Source organism: Perca fluviatilis, chromosome 10 (genome assembly GCF_010015445.1).
Source record: "Perca fluviatilis chromosome 10, GENO_Pfluv_1.0, whole genome shotgun sequence".
NCBI classification, from domain to species: Eukaryota; Metazoa; Chordata; class Actinopteri; order Perciformes; family Percidae; genus Perca; species Perca fluviatilis.
The window spans coordinates 23,640,241-23,657,462 of NC_053121.1; the positions used below are offsets into that span (position 1 = coordinate 23,640,241).

The 17,222-nt window shown below is 40.6% G+C and overlaps 2 protein-coding genes across 2 annotated transcripts; both read right to left on the bottom strand.

Moving 5' to 3' along the window:
* Positions 1-3,047: 3,047 nt before the first annotated feature.
* Positions 3,048-5,256, bottom strand: slc25a5 (solute carrier family 25 member 5). The gene is made up of 4 exons (XM_039813645.1): positions 5,044-5,256; positions 3,805-4,291; positions 3,569-3,709; positions 3,048-3,463 (listed from the first exon to the last, which is right to left on the bottom strand). The coding sequence occupies exons 1-4, from the start codon at positions 5,152-5,154 to the stop codon at positions 3,306-3,308; spliced, it is 897 nt and encodes a 298-aa protein (XP_039669579.1). The 5' UTR covers positions 5,155-5,256; the 3' UTR covers positions 3,048-3,305.
* A 638-nt stretch (positions 5,257-5,894) lies between these two features.
* Positions 5,895-11,482, bottom strand: slc25a43 (solute carrier family 25 member 43). Its single transcript, XM_039813646.1, has 5 exons — positions 11,211-11,482; positions 9,196-9,437; positions 8,846-9,018; positions 7,185-7,319; positions 5,895-6,632 (listed from the first exon to the last, which is right to left on the bottom strand). The coding sequence occupies exons 1-5, from the start codon at positions 11,480-11,482 to the stop codon at positions 6,420-6,422; spliced, it is 1,035 nt and encodes a 344-aa protein (XP_039669580.1). The 3' UTR covers positions 5,895-6,419.
* Between the last annotated feature and the right edge of the window lie 5,740 nt (positions 11,483-17,222).

Consider the following 17,222-nt stretch of genomic DNA (forward strand, 5'->3'; position numbering starts at 1 on the left):
AACCTTCAGACAGACCTTTAGGGGTATTATTACATTTATCCACACAATGCTCTCCACTTTATAAATGTAACTATTAGGCAGAATGGATGGAATACTATAAGCACATACCCTGTGTAACATGTAACTTTAACTTACTAAATCAATCAAACTATCAAAAACCCCTACTGCCTTGTGTGGTTTTTCCTCATGAGTGGAAATCACTGAGGTCATGACCCGGTAGATTCAGTCTCACAGCTGAAATTACGCAACAGGCCGCCTGACAGAAGGATTTTAATGTGAAGTGCTGAAGCGCCAGTGATCCGTAGACCTCCATGAGTAAACATTGACTATCAAACCCTTTTAAGAGCAGTGGATTGTAACTACAGTATTGTACTCAAGTACTTTTAAGCACAATATTTGAGGTACTTGTAGCCTACTTTGCTTGAGTAATGTACTATACTAATAAATGAATATACCTTTACTTCACTGCATTATTTTGACAGTTAATAGTCACGTAAAACAAATGATCTTATCAATATGTTGCAATGTAGATTTACACATGAATGCATTAGTAATATTAATCTAATAATATAATTGCTTAAAATTAATATTTTTTTGATTTGATTCTTTAAGTACATTTTGCTTATAATAATTATACTTCTGTAGGCCTATATCCATTTTAAGCTACTTTATATTTCTACTCCAGTACATTTCAGAGGCAAATACTTAATTTTTTACTCCACTACATTTATCTGACAGCTTTACATTTCAGATTAACATTTAAAATAGAAAATCACCAAATAGTAACATATACATAGTAGTTAAAATTAGCTCTGCATCCACTGGCTACAACATTAATAGTAATGTTATAGTAATAACAGGTGAAAATAAATGATATATATGATACGGTAGCATTACAATGACCATTCTCCTGCCTAATGAGTACTTTTACTTTTGATACTTTAAGTACGTTTTGTTGCTCATACCAATGTACTTTCAGCTAAGTCAAAATTTGAATGCAGGACTTCTAACTGAATATTTTAGTGTGATATTGCTACATTATTATTAAGTATAAAAATCTAAGTAAAAGATCTGAATATTTCCTCCACCACTGGACCACAACACCTCAACATCAAACACAAAGGAGTTACGGCAGGCGTTTCTATTTGCAATATCAGGGACCTTCAGTATAAGGGTTTAAGAGTTTACTAAAATTAATTTGAATTGTTTTTCACCATGTTCATTTGAAAATAAAACTCTCCCTGACCTTAATCTTTGAGACCCTTTTCAATCACTGTGTGTCACACTTTTTGGTTTGGTCTGCAGTTATCTACATAGGTTTTCATATAAATGCAGACTTATTTATACATTTCAAAATAATGAGGTCATAATCTGCAGGAATATCTAACAGAGGCTCAAAACATTAAACACAACATGTTTTGAAGAGTTATGGTCTCTAAATACTGAGAAATATTAATAAAAGAAAGTATCATTGCAGCCTACTATAAAAAAAAAAAAACACTGAAAAAGGCAACATTGTCTGACTTGACCTCAAGGAAGCACAGCGTATCTTAAACTACACAGACAGACTCACTAATCCTTGTTAAAGTTGTAATGTAGCAGCTGTAGAAAGAGGCTTGCTGATTTTAGGATTAACTATGTGCTACCTGCTGAGAGGGACTTTTGGGGATGGAGTGGTCAAAACAATTAAAAACTGATTTCCCTGGGTTATCAGTTACGTCCAAGACTTTCTGAATTACTGAAAGGAGATTAGACTACACCTTGCTGAGTAAATCATGTAATCTGATAGTGTTGCTAAAATAAGTCTATTTCCTCCGTTCAAGATCAGTCTGGGTTAAGTGTGCAAAACACATGGACTACATACTGCTTATGTAATGTTTAAGTTCACAGAATGACCACAAACGTTCACCTCAATGTATAAGATATCAGCTTCAGAAGTTCATTTTTCTGGAATTTTACTCTTACAAGTAGTAAGTCTAATCGACAATCACACTAAATACAGTGAGAGAACACAATGTTTTAGCTCCTTGGTTAATGATTTTGAACTTTTCATTTTCACATGGGAAAAATACTACAGAAATAAATTTTTGATGAACTGCAAAAGCAAATAATGGTTCAAAGCTGGACTAATATTTTAGACTCTAATATAACATATTATCATAGACTATTATATAGTCACACTTACAATCAGGGTAATTACAGCTGCGGTGACTGAATACTCAGCTGTCAGCTGTAGACACAGAACTTGGCTGTACTGACATTTTTGCCAAGTGGCCCTGTGACCTCTTATATTTGGACGGGCAGCACTCGGACAAAGACTACAACCTGCTATTATAGAATGACCAGTAAAAAGGACATGTTCTGTCCTGTCCTGTGTAGGCTATAATCATGCACTTTACAGCTGGCAAGATCATGCATCAGGAGGAATTCAATTTATGGCATCCCTTAAAATACACATCAACACCAGCCTAAAACCTAACCATGAACGCTAGGAGTCCTTTGCTTCTTTACTGTAATACACAGCTAGAATTAAGTTTTTACACACTTTAATTTGACAAGAGTTCTATAGATCACTTGACCGTGATAATAAATAACTGGAGCAGGTGTGTCATACTGGTGAATGTTCAAACAGCTCAAGGTTAAAGTCCTCAGTCACACCAGTTGGGAGTCAGAAGACACTTGGCAGGAGATGAAAGTATATTTAGAAGGTTGGATTAATCCACCTTGCGACAGATAATCCATGGTTGCTTTTCTGCAGGAAGTCTGCTGACTATACATCACTAGGTGAAATACACTGGTAAAGCTAGCAACTTCCTGCGTATCACTTTCCTGCAAGTATGCCTTGGTTGAAATATTGTCAGGAAGTCAACTTCCTCAGCTGATTTTGGCTCGCCTCCAACTACAACTTGAGAGACCTCTGCAGATCTAAGCTTACATTCACACAGGACGCTGCCAAATAGATTCCGGAAGCAGCACGTGAGCTGCGACACTCCGTCACTCCGTCTGTAAGGTTACCCTTCATACATTCTACCACAGAAACCAGGAAGGAGATTCACTCAGTAGGTTGTGTTTATTTCTCTTTTTTCGGCAAGGTTCCTGTGTTCAGGGAATGACATTCTGGTAAGAGGCAAAAGAAAAAAAAACATGGGCCAAGAGAGAAGCGCATAACAGATTCCCCCTGTGCAACTAGTAGAAAATACTAGTTGGTCCCTATAAATATAGCCTGGCATTTAAATTCTTCCGAAATGTACAAGATATGTTACAGTAAAATTTCACAACATGAACAGTGAACATATAAAAACAACTTAGAGGACTTTCTTAAGCTCATCATACAAGACAAGCACGAAGGCGCCACCCATGCCTCGGAGCACATTAGACCAGGCTCCCTTGAAGAAGGCCTTGGGGCCTTCGTCACGTGCAATCTTCTTCCAGCAGTCAATGGTGCCAGTGTACATGATGTCGGCTGAGGGGGGGGGTTACAGAATTACAAAAGATGTCACACGTTTATTGTAGTATCAGCAGCAAAAACAGAAAATTCTACTTTTGATATGTTGTGTGCGTTTATTACCTCCTTTGCGTCCAGACTGCATCATCATACGACGACGGACAGTGTCGAAGGGATAGGACACAAAACCAGCGCATGCAGTCACAGTCTGAGCAATCATCCAGCTTATAAAAATGTGTGTGTTCTTGGGGTCTGGAAGCATGCCTGTAAGAGAAATCGGGAGGGTTAACTAAAGTCTCAAAAGGCTCTACTAAGACAAGGTACATCAAGCTTTTCAATGCCTGATAATGAAAACTCACCCTTAGCCGTGTCGTAGACGCCAAAGTAAGCGGCTCTGTAGATGATGATGCCCTGTACTGACACGTTGAAGCCCTGGTACAGACCCTTGAGGCCATCAGACCTGAAGATCTTCACCAAACAGTCTCCCAGGCCTTTGAACTCACGCCCCTGTCCGGATTTGCCAACATCAGCAGCCAGACGTGTTCTGGCGAAGTCGAGGGGGTAGACAAAACAGAGGGAAGTGGCTCCGGCGGCGCCACCAGACGCTAGGTTACCCGCAAAGTATCTCCAGAACTGTGTGCGCTTGTCCACGCCATCGAGAAAAATCTTCTTGTACTTATCCTTGAAAGCAAAGTTGAGGGCCTGAGTGGGGAAGTATCGGATGACGTTGGCGAGGTTCCCTCTCCAGAATGAGAGGAAGCCCTGCTCTTTGGGGATGCGGACGACACAGTCCATAATGCCCTTGTACTGTGTGGCAGCTGTAATCTGTTTGCTGGCATGTTGTACCTGTAATTAAAGAAGAGATACAGCCATTACGGATTATAATGTAAAGGCAGGATAAGCAGATCAAGTTTGACATCAGCCTATTTCTTCATCAGTGTGAATGAACATCCACAGTTAACCTGTTAACCCTCTAACTTGTCTAATCATGACTCCTATGTGTCTGTCTGACAGACACATTACTATCCATGTGCAACTAGTACAACTCTGATGGCAACCATTCAACAATTCACAGCCCCTCCTGCTTCTGCTGAGCCAGGCCCAATGCAGCGGTGGAGTGCCATGGCGTAAACCTTGCTGTGACCTTGGCTGGTTGTTGTCAAGCCAAACTAAAAACTTGTCATGGAAGATGTGCACTTTCGTCCACCATAGTCACAGTAGATGGCCCTGTCTGGCTTTTATAACACCGCATTTTTTGCTTGGTAAGACAGCAGCTTACTGGCAGGGTGTATTACGTAACAGGTCTGATGCGCCACATTGCTTGTCTGTGCCTGCAGCAAACTCTGACAGAGCTGCTTTAATTCACTAGGTTTACACTCCAGCTTCTATTTTTAACACTGTATCAGCTTTATGATGTCCTTTACCACAATGTATCACTACATCTTGTTAAACTTACCCTTCATCCCTTACAAATTACTGAATGAACATGCTGCAAATTAACAACGACAGTTTTGTGTTGCACACACGAGCACGACAGGATCTAATTAACAGCAGCAACTAATTAAAGAGTCATGCGACATCATTCTGTTAGCACTCGCCTGGAGAAGAAGCTTGACTCTCTCGATGGGGGCTACAGCTGTTTTGGAGATGGCAGCGGCGATGCCACCAGCCAAGAAGTCCTTGGCGAAGGAAATAGCTGTCTCACTCATCTTCAGATGTTATCAGACACAGTTCTGTTACTTTAGTCGGTGGGGTTTGCCGGTGGAGTTGAAATGGCCGACTCCTAACTAGAAGAGAGGCGATTTAATTAGAAGACTGAACGCGAGAGAAACCGTGAACTTCGACTCTCGCGTCTGATTGGTCGGCTGTTGTAGAAGAGGGCGGGGTCAACTGATGTCCTCTGATTCAGATTTGGTGCTCTCTCTTTACCCAAGTAAACTCACAACAAGACCAAACAGTTTAACTATTTTACTTAATTAGTTGTATAGATATTCTGATTGAATCACATCTTAACAGAATTGTTCCATTATTTTTTTGCATTTTTCCATATTTGGCTCAAAGTCATGTCAAATGTCACTTTGAAGCAGCTGAGGCCTGAAGGCTATGGTGGGTAAAGGTCATCCCATCTGTTAATGTCCTTTAGTTGTCATTCAGTTCCCACAGTATGGAGGAGGACATTATTGAATCAGCTGACTGATCCAACCATATTATCTAAATATTAAGTCGGCCTGATTGAAATTGGAAATTCATTGGAAACAAAGTACACTAGGAGCAAAGTGCAGACATTAGGTTGCATTTTACTATAGGTCAAAATGGAGTCATTCACTGAAGTAAAAAAAAAATGCAGAGAGGAAAGTGGTCCTCAGCAATGAGGACTCAAGGTTAAGCAATATTATAAATATATTAAAGATGTACAAAAACATACAAAAAAACACCTTTGGAGCGAAAGTTGTCTCAATGAAATTTTTATGTTTTATGCATGTCTTTCATCACAATCAATGTTAGCACATTTACATGATTGATCATACTCAAACACAAGAAGCATCAACATTTCTCCATTCATTATACATTAAAAATATAATGTATCACACAAGAAGTGGAGTAAAAGCACATTTACAAGTTATTTTGATAAACTACAGTATGGCACCATTTGATGTCAATAACTGAAATAAGCCCTGAAATAAATATTTAATGCTCAAGGCACATAATGTTTGGTTAAGAAAAGTTATGGAAAGACATGAAGGGTGAGGGAACATTTCATTAACAAATAATACTATCAGATAAAATAACTGTTTCTGAAAGAGGTAGACCGTTGCTGACAGGACATCATTTAAATAGATGGCTAACGCCTTCTATGAAGACATGAAACCTGAAATGTTATGTAATTATCATAGACACAACAAGTATTTCAATTTGCTGGTCAAGTGTGGTCAACAGTCAGTGTTTTACACAAGATATCTTCTCATGTCAAGTTTCACCAGCGGTTTCTGAAAGACGACTCCCCTGACCCAAAGTTCCTGTTTTTCAAGTAGCGCTTTGCGTCTTCCAACTCGTACGGCCCGAGGCTCTGGTCAACCCCCGGTGCAAGTTTGTAGCTCAGGGGTGAGACGATGTACCCGTTGCGGTAAAGGCAGCCCTGCTTACACATCTCGAAGCAGGTGAAAAGAAGGCCAAAGTAGGGAACAATCTGTGAGGAAAGAGGTTGGGAGATAGAGATGAGTGTCTTTCAGTGTGATGCTGCCAACACTTTATGTGAATAAATTGACCATACATCCACACAGAAAAGGTTATGGTCTGGTTTGGGTATTACCAAATAAAACCTTAATGTGTCTACAACTTATTTTCATTCAGGTTGACAGTTTGGTGAAAAAAAAAAAAAAAAGCTGCTCATGACAAGGCCGTAGGTTTGTAAAACAGCATCCAACTATTGCGACATTTGCAGCTGAAATAGGAGAGGGGAGCATGCTGTTCCAGAGACAGACTTTGCTCACCTAACACGGGATCTATGAATTTCACACTGAACATTGCTTGCCATGCCCCCCACCCTGTCCTCACTCTCCCTTTTCTGTAGGCCATGGGTTACAATTCTCTCACCGTCATAGAGTCAGTCATGTTCCTGAGCATGTGCAGTTATTTCAGTTCCAAGATAAAGTAGACCAGTACTTTATCCATATGATTGATAGAGAGTACAATATATGACAGAGATATAAATAATAATAATAAACAAGTGAAAAGGTACCTTTATTGTGTTGGCAGTAAGGCCATTCCACAGTGAGAGGACGCCCTTGTTTTTAACAACCTGTATGAAACAGTCCATCATTCCACTGAAATGGACGTCAACTCCACCAAAATGGGGAAGACGGGCACTCTGCGCCTGAGAAAAGAATGAAAATGAACAGCAGTGAATCAGAAAAATGTCATTATGTGTCTGTAAAGTAATAACCAGAAAGGTCAAGTGAAGCATGACAAGACAGATGGAACGCATTGCAATTTTGAGGAAGGTTTAATTAGGTTATATATCAGCACTGTTTTGTTAATTAGTGGTGTACTGATTTGACTTTTATGGCAATTAACCTGCACAAATCGGCTAAATATAACATTTATTTAATAAGTAAAATAAACAACACTGTTACAAAATTAAATATAGGGACAAGAGAACCATATAATAAACACAATGTTTTGTCTTTTTGAGGGTAAAGTAAAAAGAGGTTGTTGGTGGTTAAAATACAGTCACAGGGGAGATGGAAACTTGGGAGCAAACCTGGTTAACAGTAAGAGGAAACTTTAAGAAAAGATATCTAATGATGTAAGTTAACAGCAAATCAAAGCTCAAACTGTAAGAGACAGTCACGCCGACAACTCTACAGGCTGACTGCTGTGTGACAGAGGAAATGTATCTTTAGAAGTTTCAAGGTTCCCAAAGGGAACACGCAGCCATTGGGGTATTAGACTGTTCAAACAGCTTCATTTGTCATAGATCATAGCTGAATCCCCAAGTTGAATCATTATTGTTCTTTATAGTAAGGGGACATGGTTGTGATGGTTTAGTGAACTGGACATATGCAACTCTCACCTTGCTTGCTGCTGTCTGATAGTAACTGGCTATCTTTAGAGAACTTATCTATAGCTTCAGAAGACCTGGGACACATTCACATTCCCAGCTGCTGTTTAACCTCGTGGTAGCTAATAATAGGCTGATCAAACCGGATGTAGTATTCTGTCCTTTCCATTGTTATTCCCCGTGTGTCCTCCCCAACATGCGGAAGGCATCTCAAACATCACTTTAGGGGAAAGGGGTGCAGACCAATGCTATAAATAGCCACAGCAGGTTCAATTATTTTGAGGTTCAATTTAAAAACTGCTAATGATATAAGAATTGAAACTTTCAATGTTCAAAAACATTGAGTGACCGAGAAAGGCTAAACTTAATTTAGGTACACGCCCACTGCCCCCTGTGGACTAAATGTGGTAATACAGCCAGCACAAATGACCAGCTACTGTAAATATGTTGTGTTTACAGTTTTTTCCAAATCATTTCAGCTAAGAATGATGAGAAACAATTTTTAACGAGTCATAGTAGATCCATTTAAAGAGGATTAGTTCATTTAATTTAAACACCTATTAAATGATTTCCTGCATTGTCCCTATGCAGTTGCATTGTCATGTAGAGAGATCTTTAGAAATCTTGCCAATTTATATTTCCCTTTAAAAGATCCTAAACATTCTTAGTTGATCATGAGCCTAATGACCCTTAGTTGACTAACTGACTAGGAGCAGCAACTTGAATGTTGATGTCATATGTATGAATTATCCTATTTTAATTATTGGAATTATTTAATAGGTTTCTCCTAAATAAGATAACCTACATGCAGAAAGCAAAGTGTTCGAGTGGTAAATTACCTGCATCTTCCGTTTAACTGTTTCAAAAGGGTAGGAGAGTGTTTGGGCCACTCCCGCTGCGAGGCAGCCATTAATGAAGTTCTGAAGGGGAGTGAAGCGAAAAGGAGGCTCCTGCCAGAGTTTGTCCAAGTTCATGTAGACTGCATAGCATCCGATAGAAAACGGAAATGCACCTGTATAAAAATGAAATGAGCTGTAAGTTACAGTAAAATGTATCATTCATGAAATGTGTGCTGCAAATGATCCGAAAACTCTTGTCAGGAGGAAGATAAATACCTTTAATAAGGAGTGGATATTACATATTTTTGAAACATTAGAACTACATGACTGCTAGGAATATGCAAACACACCCAATAAAGTGAGGGAAAAGCCCCTGTAGAGAGCAAGCAGCCCTTCATTCCTGTAGATCTTTGAGAGAGTGTGAGCTACGCCGACGTATGTGGGCTGTCTGCAGTTCTGAACGATGAGCCTGGTCTCTGCCACCTCCAGAGGGTACGTGGTCAGGGCAGCAGCAATACCAGCCAGTCCGCCGGCGAATATGGCTCTCCACTGAGAGATGAAGCCCAGTTCATCCATGTGAAGGTGGACTAACCTGGACACAGAGGATGACTGCATTGATCAGAAAGTGAATAGTTCTGTCCTTTGTCTTGGGTAGTTTACCGGCATTATTTATATATATATGGTGTGATGAAGAGTAAACCTAAACATGGTGTTCCCTCCAGTCTCTTCAGAGTGCCTTGCCTATATTGTTGTTGTTTGCCTATATATCATCAGGCAAACAAAAGAACAACAGTTGCTGAATGCTGACATCATGACAAGGTAAAGACCTTGTCATTCAAACCCTGTTGCTCAGTCATTTGTAATGTTCATCATGTGTCCAGTACCTTAGCCTTTTGTCAGTACAATGGCCCTTTAATTTGAACTATTTGACTGTCAGCTGACTTTCATCTGACAACCAACGTAGAATCATAGGCTTCACCAAGATCAAAATAGAGATGACTAAATCTAAAATGTTCATTTGGACAGAACAAGACATTTTAAGATGTCACATTGGGTTCAGGTGTGTGTGTGTGTGTGTGTGTGTGTGTGTGTGTGTGTGTGTGTGTGTGTGTGTGTGTGTGCATGTGACAAAGATTAAAAGGGCTTTTTCTGGAACACATTGTACAGTAGCCTACAGTAAAGGGCAGGTGTTTGCACGCACACATGAAGGTACCTACCGACTGCGGCAGCTTCACTACAGTAAGTACAGTAAATATTTATGACTGCGCGCTGGATTACTGACACGGTAGTGGGTCCTCGCTCCCTGCATGTTGAATGTATCAGACATGCTACCGGAGGCATTGCGGTATGTTTTGTCCTGTAGAAACCCGACAGAAACAGGAGCGGCATATGCCCTGACTTCAACCTCACAGGCAACACTTTGTCAATGGACATGATGAGAACAAAATGTCCTCTCCAGGAATCAACATACATATGTATGAATGGACATACATATATATGGTTAGGCCTGCGACTCACACACATTTTAGTTATTAATTCATTTATGTTTACTGTTTAATCAATAAATCATTCGTTTGATAAAATGTCAGAAAACCACCTTTCCAGAGCCGAAGTTGTCATTTCCAGCATTTCTTTTAGACCAAAACTAGTCTCGCATTGCCAGACCTTACTTCACAGCGCTGCGGAGTAATTAGACCCAAAAGTTGCACTCCCCGGCCAATTTACTATCATAGAAGACAAAGCTAGATAACCACGTTATAGACCTTGGTAGCAGCAAATTTTGGGTCATTTTTGCTTAAAACAATATAGTAGTATATTATAGTTATAAACTCAATATACAGCGACTATTGGCGATCGACTTATCCTTCATTCCGGTCACTAATATCGGGGAGAGGATAGGCGAATACCTGTGAGACAAAACTCAGAGCAGGAGTAACCCCTGTCGCTTTAAGTATCGACTGACCCAATGCAGCCTTCTGATTGGCTAATAAAATAGAATGTTTACGGTACGGTAGAACAGGAAGTACATTTTTAGCTGCATGGATGAATGTAAACAGATAATTTAAACGAACACTTTAGTTATTATATTATGTCAAACCATTAACAATGAATCTGATTACCACATATTATTCTACTGATGTTAATATGTGTTATCTAGTTGTTTCTTTTTTACACTTTTCGCCAAACAAACTTGCTAACTCAGTGTCAGCTGACCAAGATGGCTAACAAGCTAACGTTAGTTTGGCATCATAGATGGGCTACCTATTGTTTGGCATAAACACTGAGCAAACCACATGAAAAGCATCCACAAGAGATGTTTTAGGTCGATATAAGACAAAACGATTTAGATTAAACATTTACTTACTTTTTGTATGTTGTGAGATGAACTGCGGTGTAGGGGAACAACCGCAGACAGGAGGCGAGGTTTCCTTTCCAAAATCCTCGAATACCCTCATTCTGGTAGATGAGGAGAAAACTTTGCCAGAAACCCTTCTTGCAGTAAAAAGTTCCCACCTGACTTTTGATTTTAACCACCTCAAGGGGCGACGTGACGGTTTTACTGAAAACCCCAGCGAAACCGACGCACATAGAGCTCTGAGAGCTCGTCAGTCTGTTGTCTTTTTTAACCGAGGCCATCACCGATGAACTGTCTGCTTCCTGCGATAATGTTAGTCTTCTCTGAGGGGTAAGAAATGCTTTGTTTACGCAGGTTAAACATGTAACTGTACAGTAGAGGAGGAGGCTCCGTCTCCTGTCCCCACCAAGCGGTGTTATGTGACAAAAACACGTCACTGTTTACTGGAGGTGAGCTGGAGCCACGTCTCGGTAACACTAGGGGGCGCTCTTTGACCTAGTTTTAAAAATCACGGAAGCCTTCAAATCCATTATTACAGTGTGTTGTCCTTGGCCCAGATGTGTCCTCATACTTATAAACAGTGGAAGAGGAGTATCCACACCCTTTATTCTAGTAAAAGTATCACTACTACACTATTACAATCAAAAGTAGGTAGTAGTAGGGTAAAAGTATTAACAGCAATATGGACCAGTGGTGGAATGTAACCACCAGCAAGCACATTTACAAAGTAGCCTACAGTTTTGAGGTACTTTACTTGAGTATTTATATTTTGTGCTACTTTATACTTTTACCTAACTACAGTTTGGAAGGCAATTTTACTTGACTACATTTGCTTAATAACTTTAGTTAGTTACTTTACATTTTCAAATTATAAATACAAATCAACTAATAAATCATGATGTTTCATTATAGATTACGATACCCAGCAGTATGTCAATTCGTTGAAATTAGCTCCACCTTTATCACCTGCACAATTAGTGATGCCTCCAGATTAATGCATCAATATTTATAATCCAGTGAAATAATAATAACATATTACTGAAATGGGCCATTCTGCATAATGAGTACTTTTACTTTTGGTAGCCTACTTTATTTTTGATGCTAATATAACTTTTACTTAAGTAGAGAGTCAATATTTGAGTTCTTCTTCCACTTATGGACATAAGCATTTAAAAGTAAAAGTACTCATTATGATGAAGGCCCCATCCAGAATGTTATATTAATTTATAGGGACTTGTAAGACAAGACACATCATTTAAATTTCTCTTAATGGTCAAAACTGCATAAATGTATTCATATACTGTAGTAGGTGCAGAGATAACAGCGGAGGAAGTCAAACTTGCGTGCAGTTTTATCTTTTTGTCACTGGCGTACTTCTAGTAGATAAGAAACAGTGAAGTAGTTGAATTAAACCAGTCCTCATATTTTCAGGTGACCTTTTGAGGGGCGCCCTTGATGGTAACCTTATATTTTAGGGATTGGTTGGCTGACTCTATATGTCTCTATAGGTGGCGCAATACTCCAAGTTTTTGATTTGTCTACATGGCAGGTGGGTGTGAAATAATAGAATATCATACGATTTAGGCTATAAACTGTTTAACTAAAAGTATACAAGCATGTTTTTTGGAGGCTACTCTAAGTACCAGTTAAAATACAGTTTTTTTTATTTTATATCTTATGTTTTTCTTTTTTCTTTTTTAGGAAACTTGATTGAGAGACAAATATCTATTTTTAGGAGAATCTTGGCCAAAATGGCATTCTATTATTTCAAAATGTAAATGTAGGCAGTAGCTCAGTCCGGGGTGGACTTTGCCGAAGTTTGGAATGTGGACTGGTAGCTAGAGAGCTGCCAGTTCACTTACTGGGCATTGCTGAAGTGCCCTTGAGCAAGGCAATGCACCCCCAACTGACCAGCCGACGTGGCTTCCCCTTTGCTCTGACACGGCTCCTTTGTAATGCATTATCATGGATCCTGTGTGTGTGCATGTGTGTGTATTTTGAGCCTATTTGTGTAATGCAACAAAAACATTTTAATTTCACCATTGAGGGATTAATAAAGTGCTTCTGCACTTTCAACCAGCTGTCTGTTCATTGATGCTCTGAGTAAAAGAGGGGAGATGTAGCGGGTTGGAAACCAAAGCAAAGGTAATTGTATTATCCTCCTTTTTCATCTGCAGTGCCACTGTGCACCATTATATTTTCTTTATTGTACCAAGAAGACAAATTATTTACTGTCTAACTGTATTCATCAGCAGAGTAGTTGTCTCTGTCTGGTTTCAGCAGCGTGTTTGTTTTTCTCCTGGTCTCTGCCTGCCAGCAGTGCCTCTCTCCCCTGCCGGGCTGACAACCTCAGATGCATGCGAGGAGCCCACCTTCTGTCTGCGGCTGGACCACTTGGCTCCTCCACAAAGGCTATCTGGAATAACAGAGCCAACCAGAGGAAATGACAGCCTGATCACAAGACGTTTCCCTCACTCCCCCTCTAGCTGCCTACTGGGGTGGAAAAGAGTGTGTGTGTGTGTGTGTGTGTGTGAATGGGATACTGGCTTTCACCTCTGAAAGAACTGAAGTCATTTTGATGCAGTGGAAATTATTGGAATGATGGTTAAGAAATGAGTGCAGACTACTGTCCTGAGATGTGCAGATACTGAAGTTATAGTTAATATAAGCTATTCAGGCAAATCTTACTTCAGCCAGGGCACGTTACTGCAGGACTGGTGTCAGACTACTCATTTGGAAATTAACGTCGCCAAAACAAAAACGTATAATACAAACAAAACCAAGAGGGATCAGTAACATCACCCCTGTTGTACTTATCAACCAGCCTGTGGAAGTAGTGGAACATTTTAAGTACTTGGGAAAAATCATTGATCATACCTTCAGTTTTAATGCACACTCAGAGAGTATTTTTAAGAGAGCCAACCAGAGCCTGTTTCTAATCAGGAAACTGAAGAGCTTCAGTGTTAGTCAACACATACTTGAGATGGCATACAGGAGCCTGGTAGAAAGTATTTTACAGGTTAATATAACTACTTGGTATGGCAACCTGAACGTAAAAGACAAAACCAAACTTTCCAAAATTGTTAAAATAGCAGGGAAGGTGATTGACAGGCCACAAAAGCAGCTCAATGATCTGTTTGACAGTGCAATACTCAGGAAGGCCAGACAGATATCTGTGGATGCCTCACACCCACTAAACTCTGAGTTTGAGTTGCTCCCGTCTGGCCGTCGATTCAGGGTCCCGAGGGCGAGCCGGAATATTTATAAGAGGTCATTCGTTCCCCATGCCGTAGAGGCACTGAATGCAAAATGACTGCACTATAAAAGACAAGGTATTTTTAAATATGTTCTCTTGTAGGCTGTATCCTACCTCCTCTCCACCTGCTGTTGTTTCTGCACAATGCCCAATTCTTGTTTTATGTTTAATGGTGTGTAGTAATAGGGTGCTGTATGTTTAATGTTTGATAACATCCAATCTAAATCTAATCTAAAGTTCAGGGGTATTTGAACCGTTTTACATGCAAGTCAATACAATCTTGAGAGTCAGGATTATTGGCTGGTAAGAGGAGCTAATTTACATCATAACTGTGCTCCAACAGAAGAATGCCGAAGTAGGCTTACATTTTTTGCTCCCCAGAGCAATAAAAGAGCCCACTTTGAAAATGCTTTGAAACTTCTTTGATCTCACTGTCATATATGTGTGTGGTTTGTGATACACGAGATAATGGGATGTTTTTCTCTGATAAGTAGTGTGACGCTGTATCTTATCAATTAATGCTTCAGCAATCAAACAGGACACCACCAAGGATCTGTTGCCACTCTGTCTCCACCTTGCCTTTACCCACCAGTATTCATAGAGAATACACATAGAGCACTCTTCCTATATGTATATCCCCCTCCTGAATGAGAACTTCCTCCTTGCAGCAAAGCAGTGCGGGAGCAGCCCGTATGCCTTTGTGTCTCTGGGACTGGCACGTAGCAGTAGGTGTAGGCTAGCTGAGGCATTGTCATTCTCTGGGTATCATGCGCAAGTCAACCCTTGATCTCCCACTTTGAAGTGCATTGCTGGACGAGACTGTGAGCAGTCATCTGGCATGAGCTCAGCAGAGGGCGCCTGATACCAGGGAGGCTGCACGGAGGGCCTGAGTCGCTGTCATCCTCACAGACTGGTGTAATAAAATTCTCACCTCATTATTTGAGACAGTCACATCACAGGCTTGTGTTGGCAGGGGAGGGGAAAGGGAAGAAAGGGTGGGGGAAGGGAACAGACTGGGGTGGGTGACACCAAAGCCTGTCTGTATTTGAGTGTGTCTCTTTTCTAAGGGTGGGGGTTGGGGGGGGTGTATTGGTGAGAAAAATCAGGCATAAGTACAATTCACTCTGGCACCATGTTGACACCTCTACCATCAAGGCTCAGGCCAAACTGCCGCACTCCCTGGCTCACTTAACAGGAATGGTAGACCTGTTATGCATAGGAGCCTCATTTTGAATGAATGGTTTCTGTGATGGGTTAAACTGTGAAAGGTTGTCAGGGTTTGTTAGGAATAGTAAATGCAATTTTGCACCTCATTACTGGGAACAGTCTTTAATACAACAAACACCGAAACTACTGTTATCTCAGCCCTGCAGACCAGTAAATGTGCTTAAATACAGTCTATAAAGTGTCAAATCAGCAGTAAATGTGTAGCCTTCAGGAGTAAATTTGTGTTATGATTGTTTCAAGTGCTGATCCATACATTATTATACTAATTTGGGATTAATATTAGCCCATGTGCGGTGAAATTTTCAATGGAGTTGTGCGTTTGGTGTTGCTTTTTTAAAAACAGCTGTGGGGATTTTTTATTTTAATTTAATTTAATTTGGAATTTGTACAAAAAAATTCAGTCATATTGTTTTGTGTGATTTGTATTTGCCTTGTAAAACTTAACAAGGAATGATGCGTTACCTATTTAGTCAGGATGTAGATGACCAGGAGGCCCATTGTCTGTAAGGATGCAGAGGAGAACTTCTGGCAGCTGGTGCCCCCTTATCTTTCTATGTACAGCCAATAAATCAATATCAAATCGAAGGAACAGGAAGCCAGATGGCCTTCCCACAAACCACTAGGCCAGGGTGCTCTCAGGGCCTCCTCGGCTACTGTACCACCGGTGCATGCTGCAACCCTTTGAAGACATACACATTCAACAAGCAGCTCAATGAATGACTAAAGGGAACAAATAAGCTGTTACGACTCTGCTCAAATCAGTGTTTGTGTTTCCATCCACATCAAAGGCCCCAGTCTGTTTGATATGCAGCCCCCACACCTTGATCCGAGCCATGTACAGGTAGAGGGGAGGAGCAGTCCATTGAGAAGCGAGAGGGTCATGTGGCTGCTTCTCTCAGCCCTGGCTCGAGGGTAGTTGACCCAGACGAAGGGTCTTGTGGTGTCTCTTGTTCCCCAGGGAGCTATTGCCCCTTACACCCATCACTTGACACATTATTTATTGGGTGGCCTATTGATTACATGCTTTTGAGGAATATTCACAAGAATTTGGCACAGTAAATTACAAAATAGGAAACATCTTGCATTTAAAGAATAACATGAATATAATGTTAACTGAAGTAAAGACAGAGTTGTGCAGTAACTGACAGCTGCCGAGAGAGAGGCCAGTTACCTAAATACATCCTGCCAGACTCATCTTGATTTCTGTGTAGGCCAGGGGTCAGGTTAAACAGTAGTTTGAATGAATGGCTGTTCACAGGCCAGTGTGAAATGCCAGCTCTATTGCAATGTGGGAGTGGAAAGGAGGGGGTTTCTCTGGCCTTTGTGTGGCCCGCGGTCTTAGAGCACGGACCCATTGTTGTTCCTGACCAGCCAGCCCCTCAGACTCTCCTTTGCCCTGCTTTGTCTCGAGCAGCGTGACCATTTCCTTCATCCAGGTCAGGGCAGGGTCGTGACTTTGGACACCAGTCCTCCCTGTCTGTCTGCTCAGCCTGCATACTCATAAATGCATAGAACACTGAGACAGATGCATGATTGTC

Bases quoted from the DNA above. Each gene is read 5' to 3' on its own strand.
- slc25a5 (XM_039813645.1), bottom strand. From the start codon at position 5,154: ATGAGTGAGACAGCTATTTCCTTCGCCAAGGACTTCTTGGCTGGTGGC. The intron at 4,292-5,043 runs GCGAGTGCTAAC...CTTTAATTACAG, and splicing joins GAGTCAAGCTTCTTCTCCAG to GTACAACATGCCAGCAAACA. The intron at 3,710-3,804 runs GTGAGTTTTCAT...TTTCTCTTACAG, and splicing joins CGTCTACGACACGGCTAAGG to GCATGCTTCCAGACCCCAAG.
- slc25a43 (XM_039813646.1), bottom strand. From the start codon at position 11,482: ATGGCCTCGGTTAAAAAAGACAACAGACTGACGAGCTCTCAGAGCTCT. The intron at 9,438-11,210 runs GTAAGTAAATGT...CTCTGTGTCCAG, and splicing joins CATCTCACAACATACAAAAA to GTTAGTCCACCTTCACATGG. The intron at 7,320-8,845 runs GTAATTTACCAC...TTCTTTTCTCAG, and splicing joins CAGTTAAACGGAAGATGCAG to GCGCAGAGTGCCCGTCTTCC.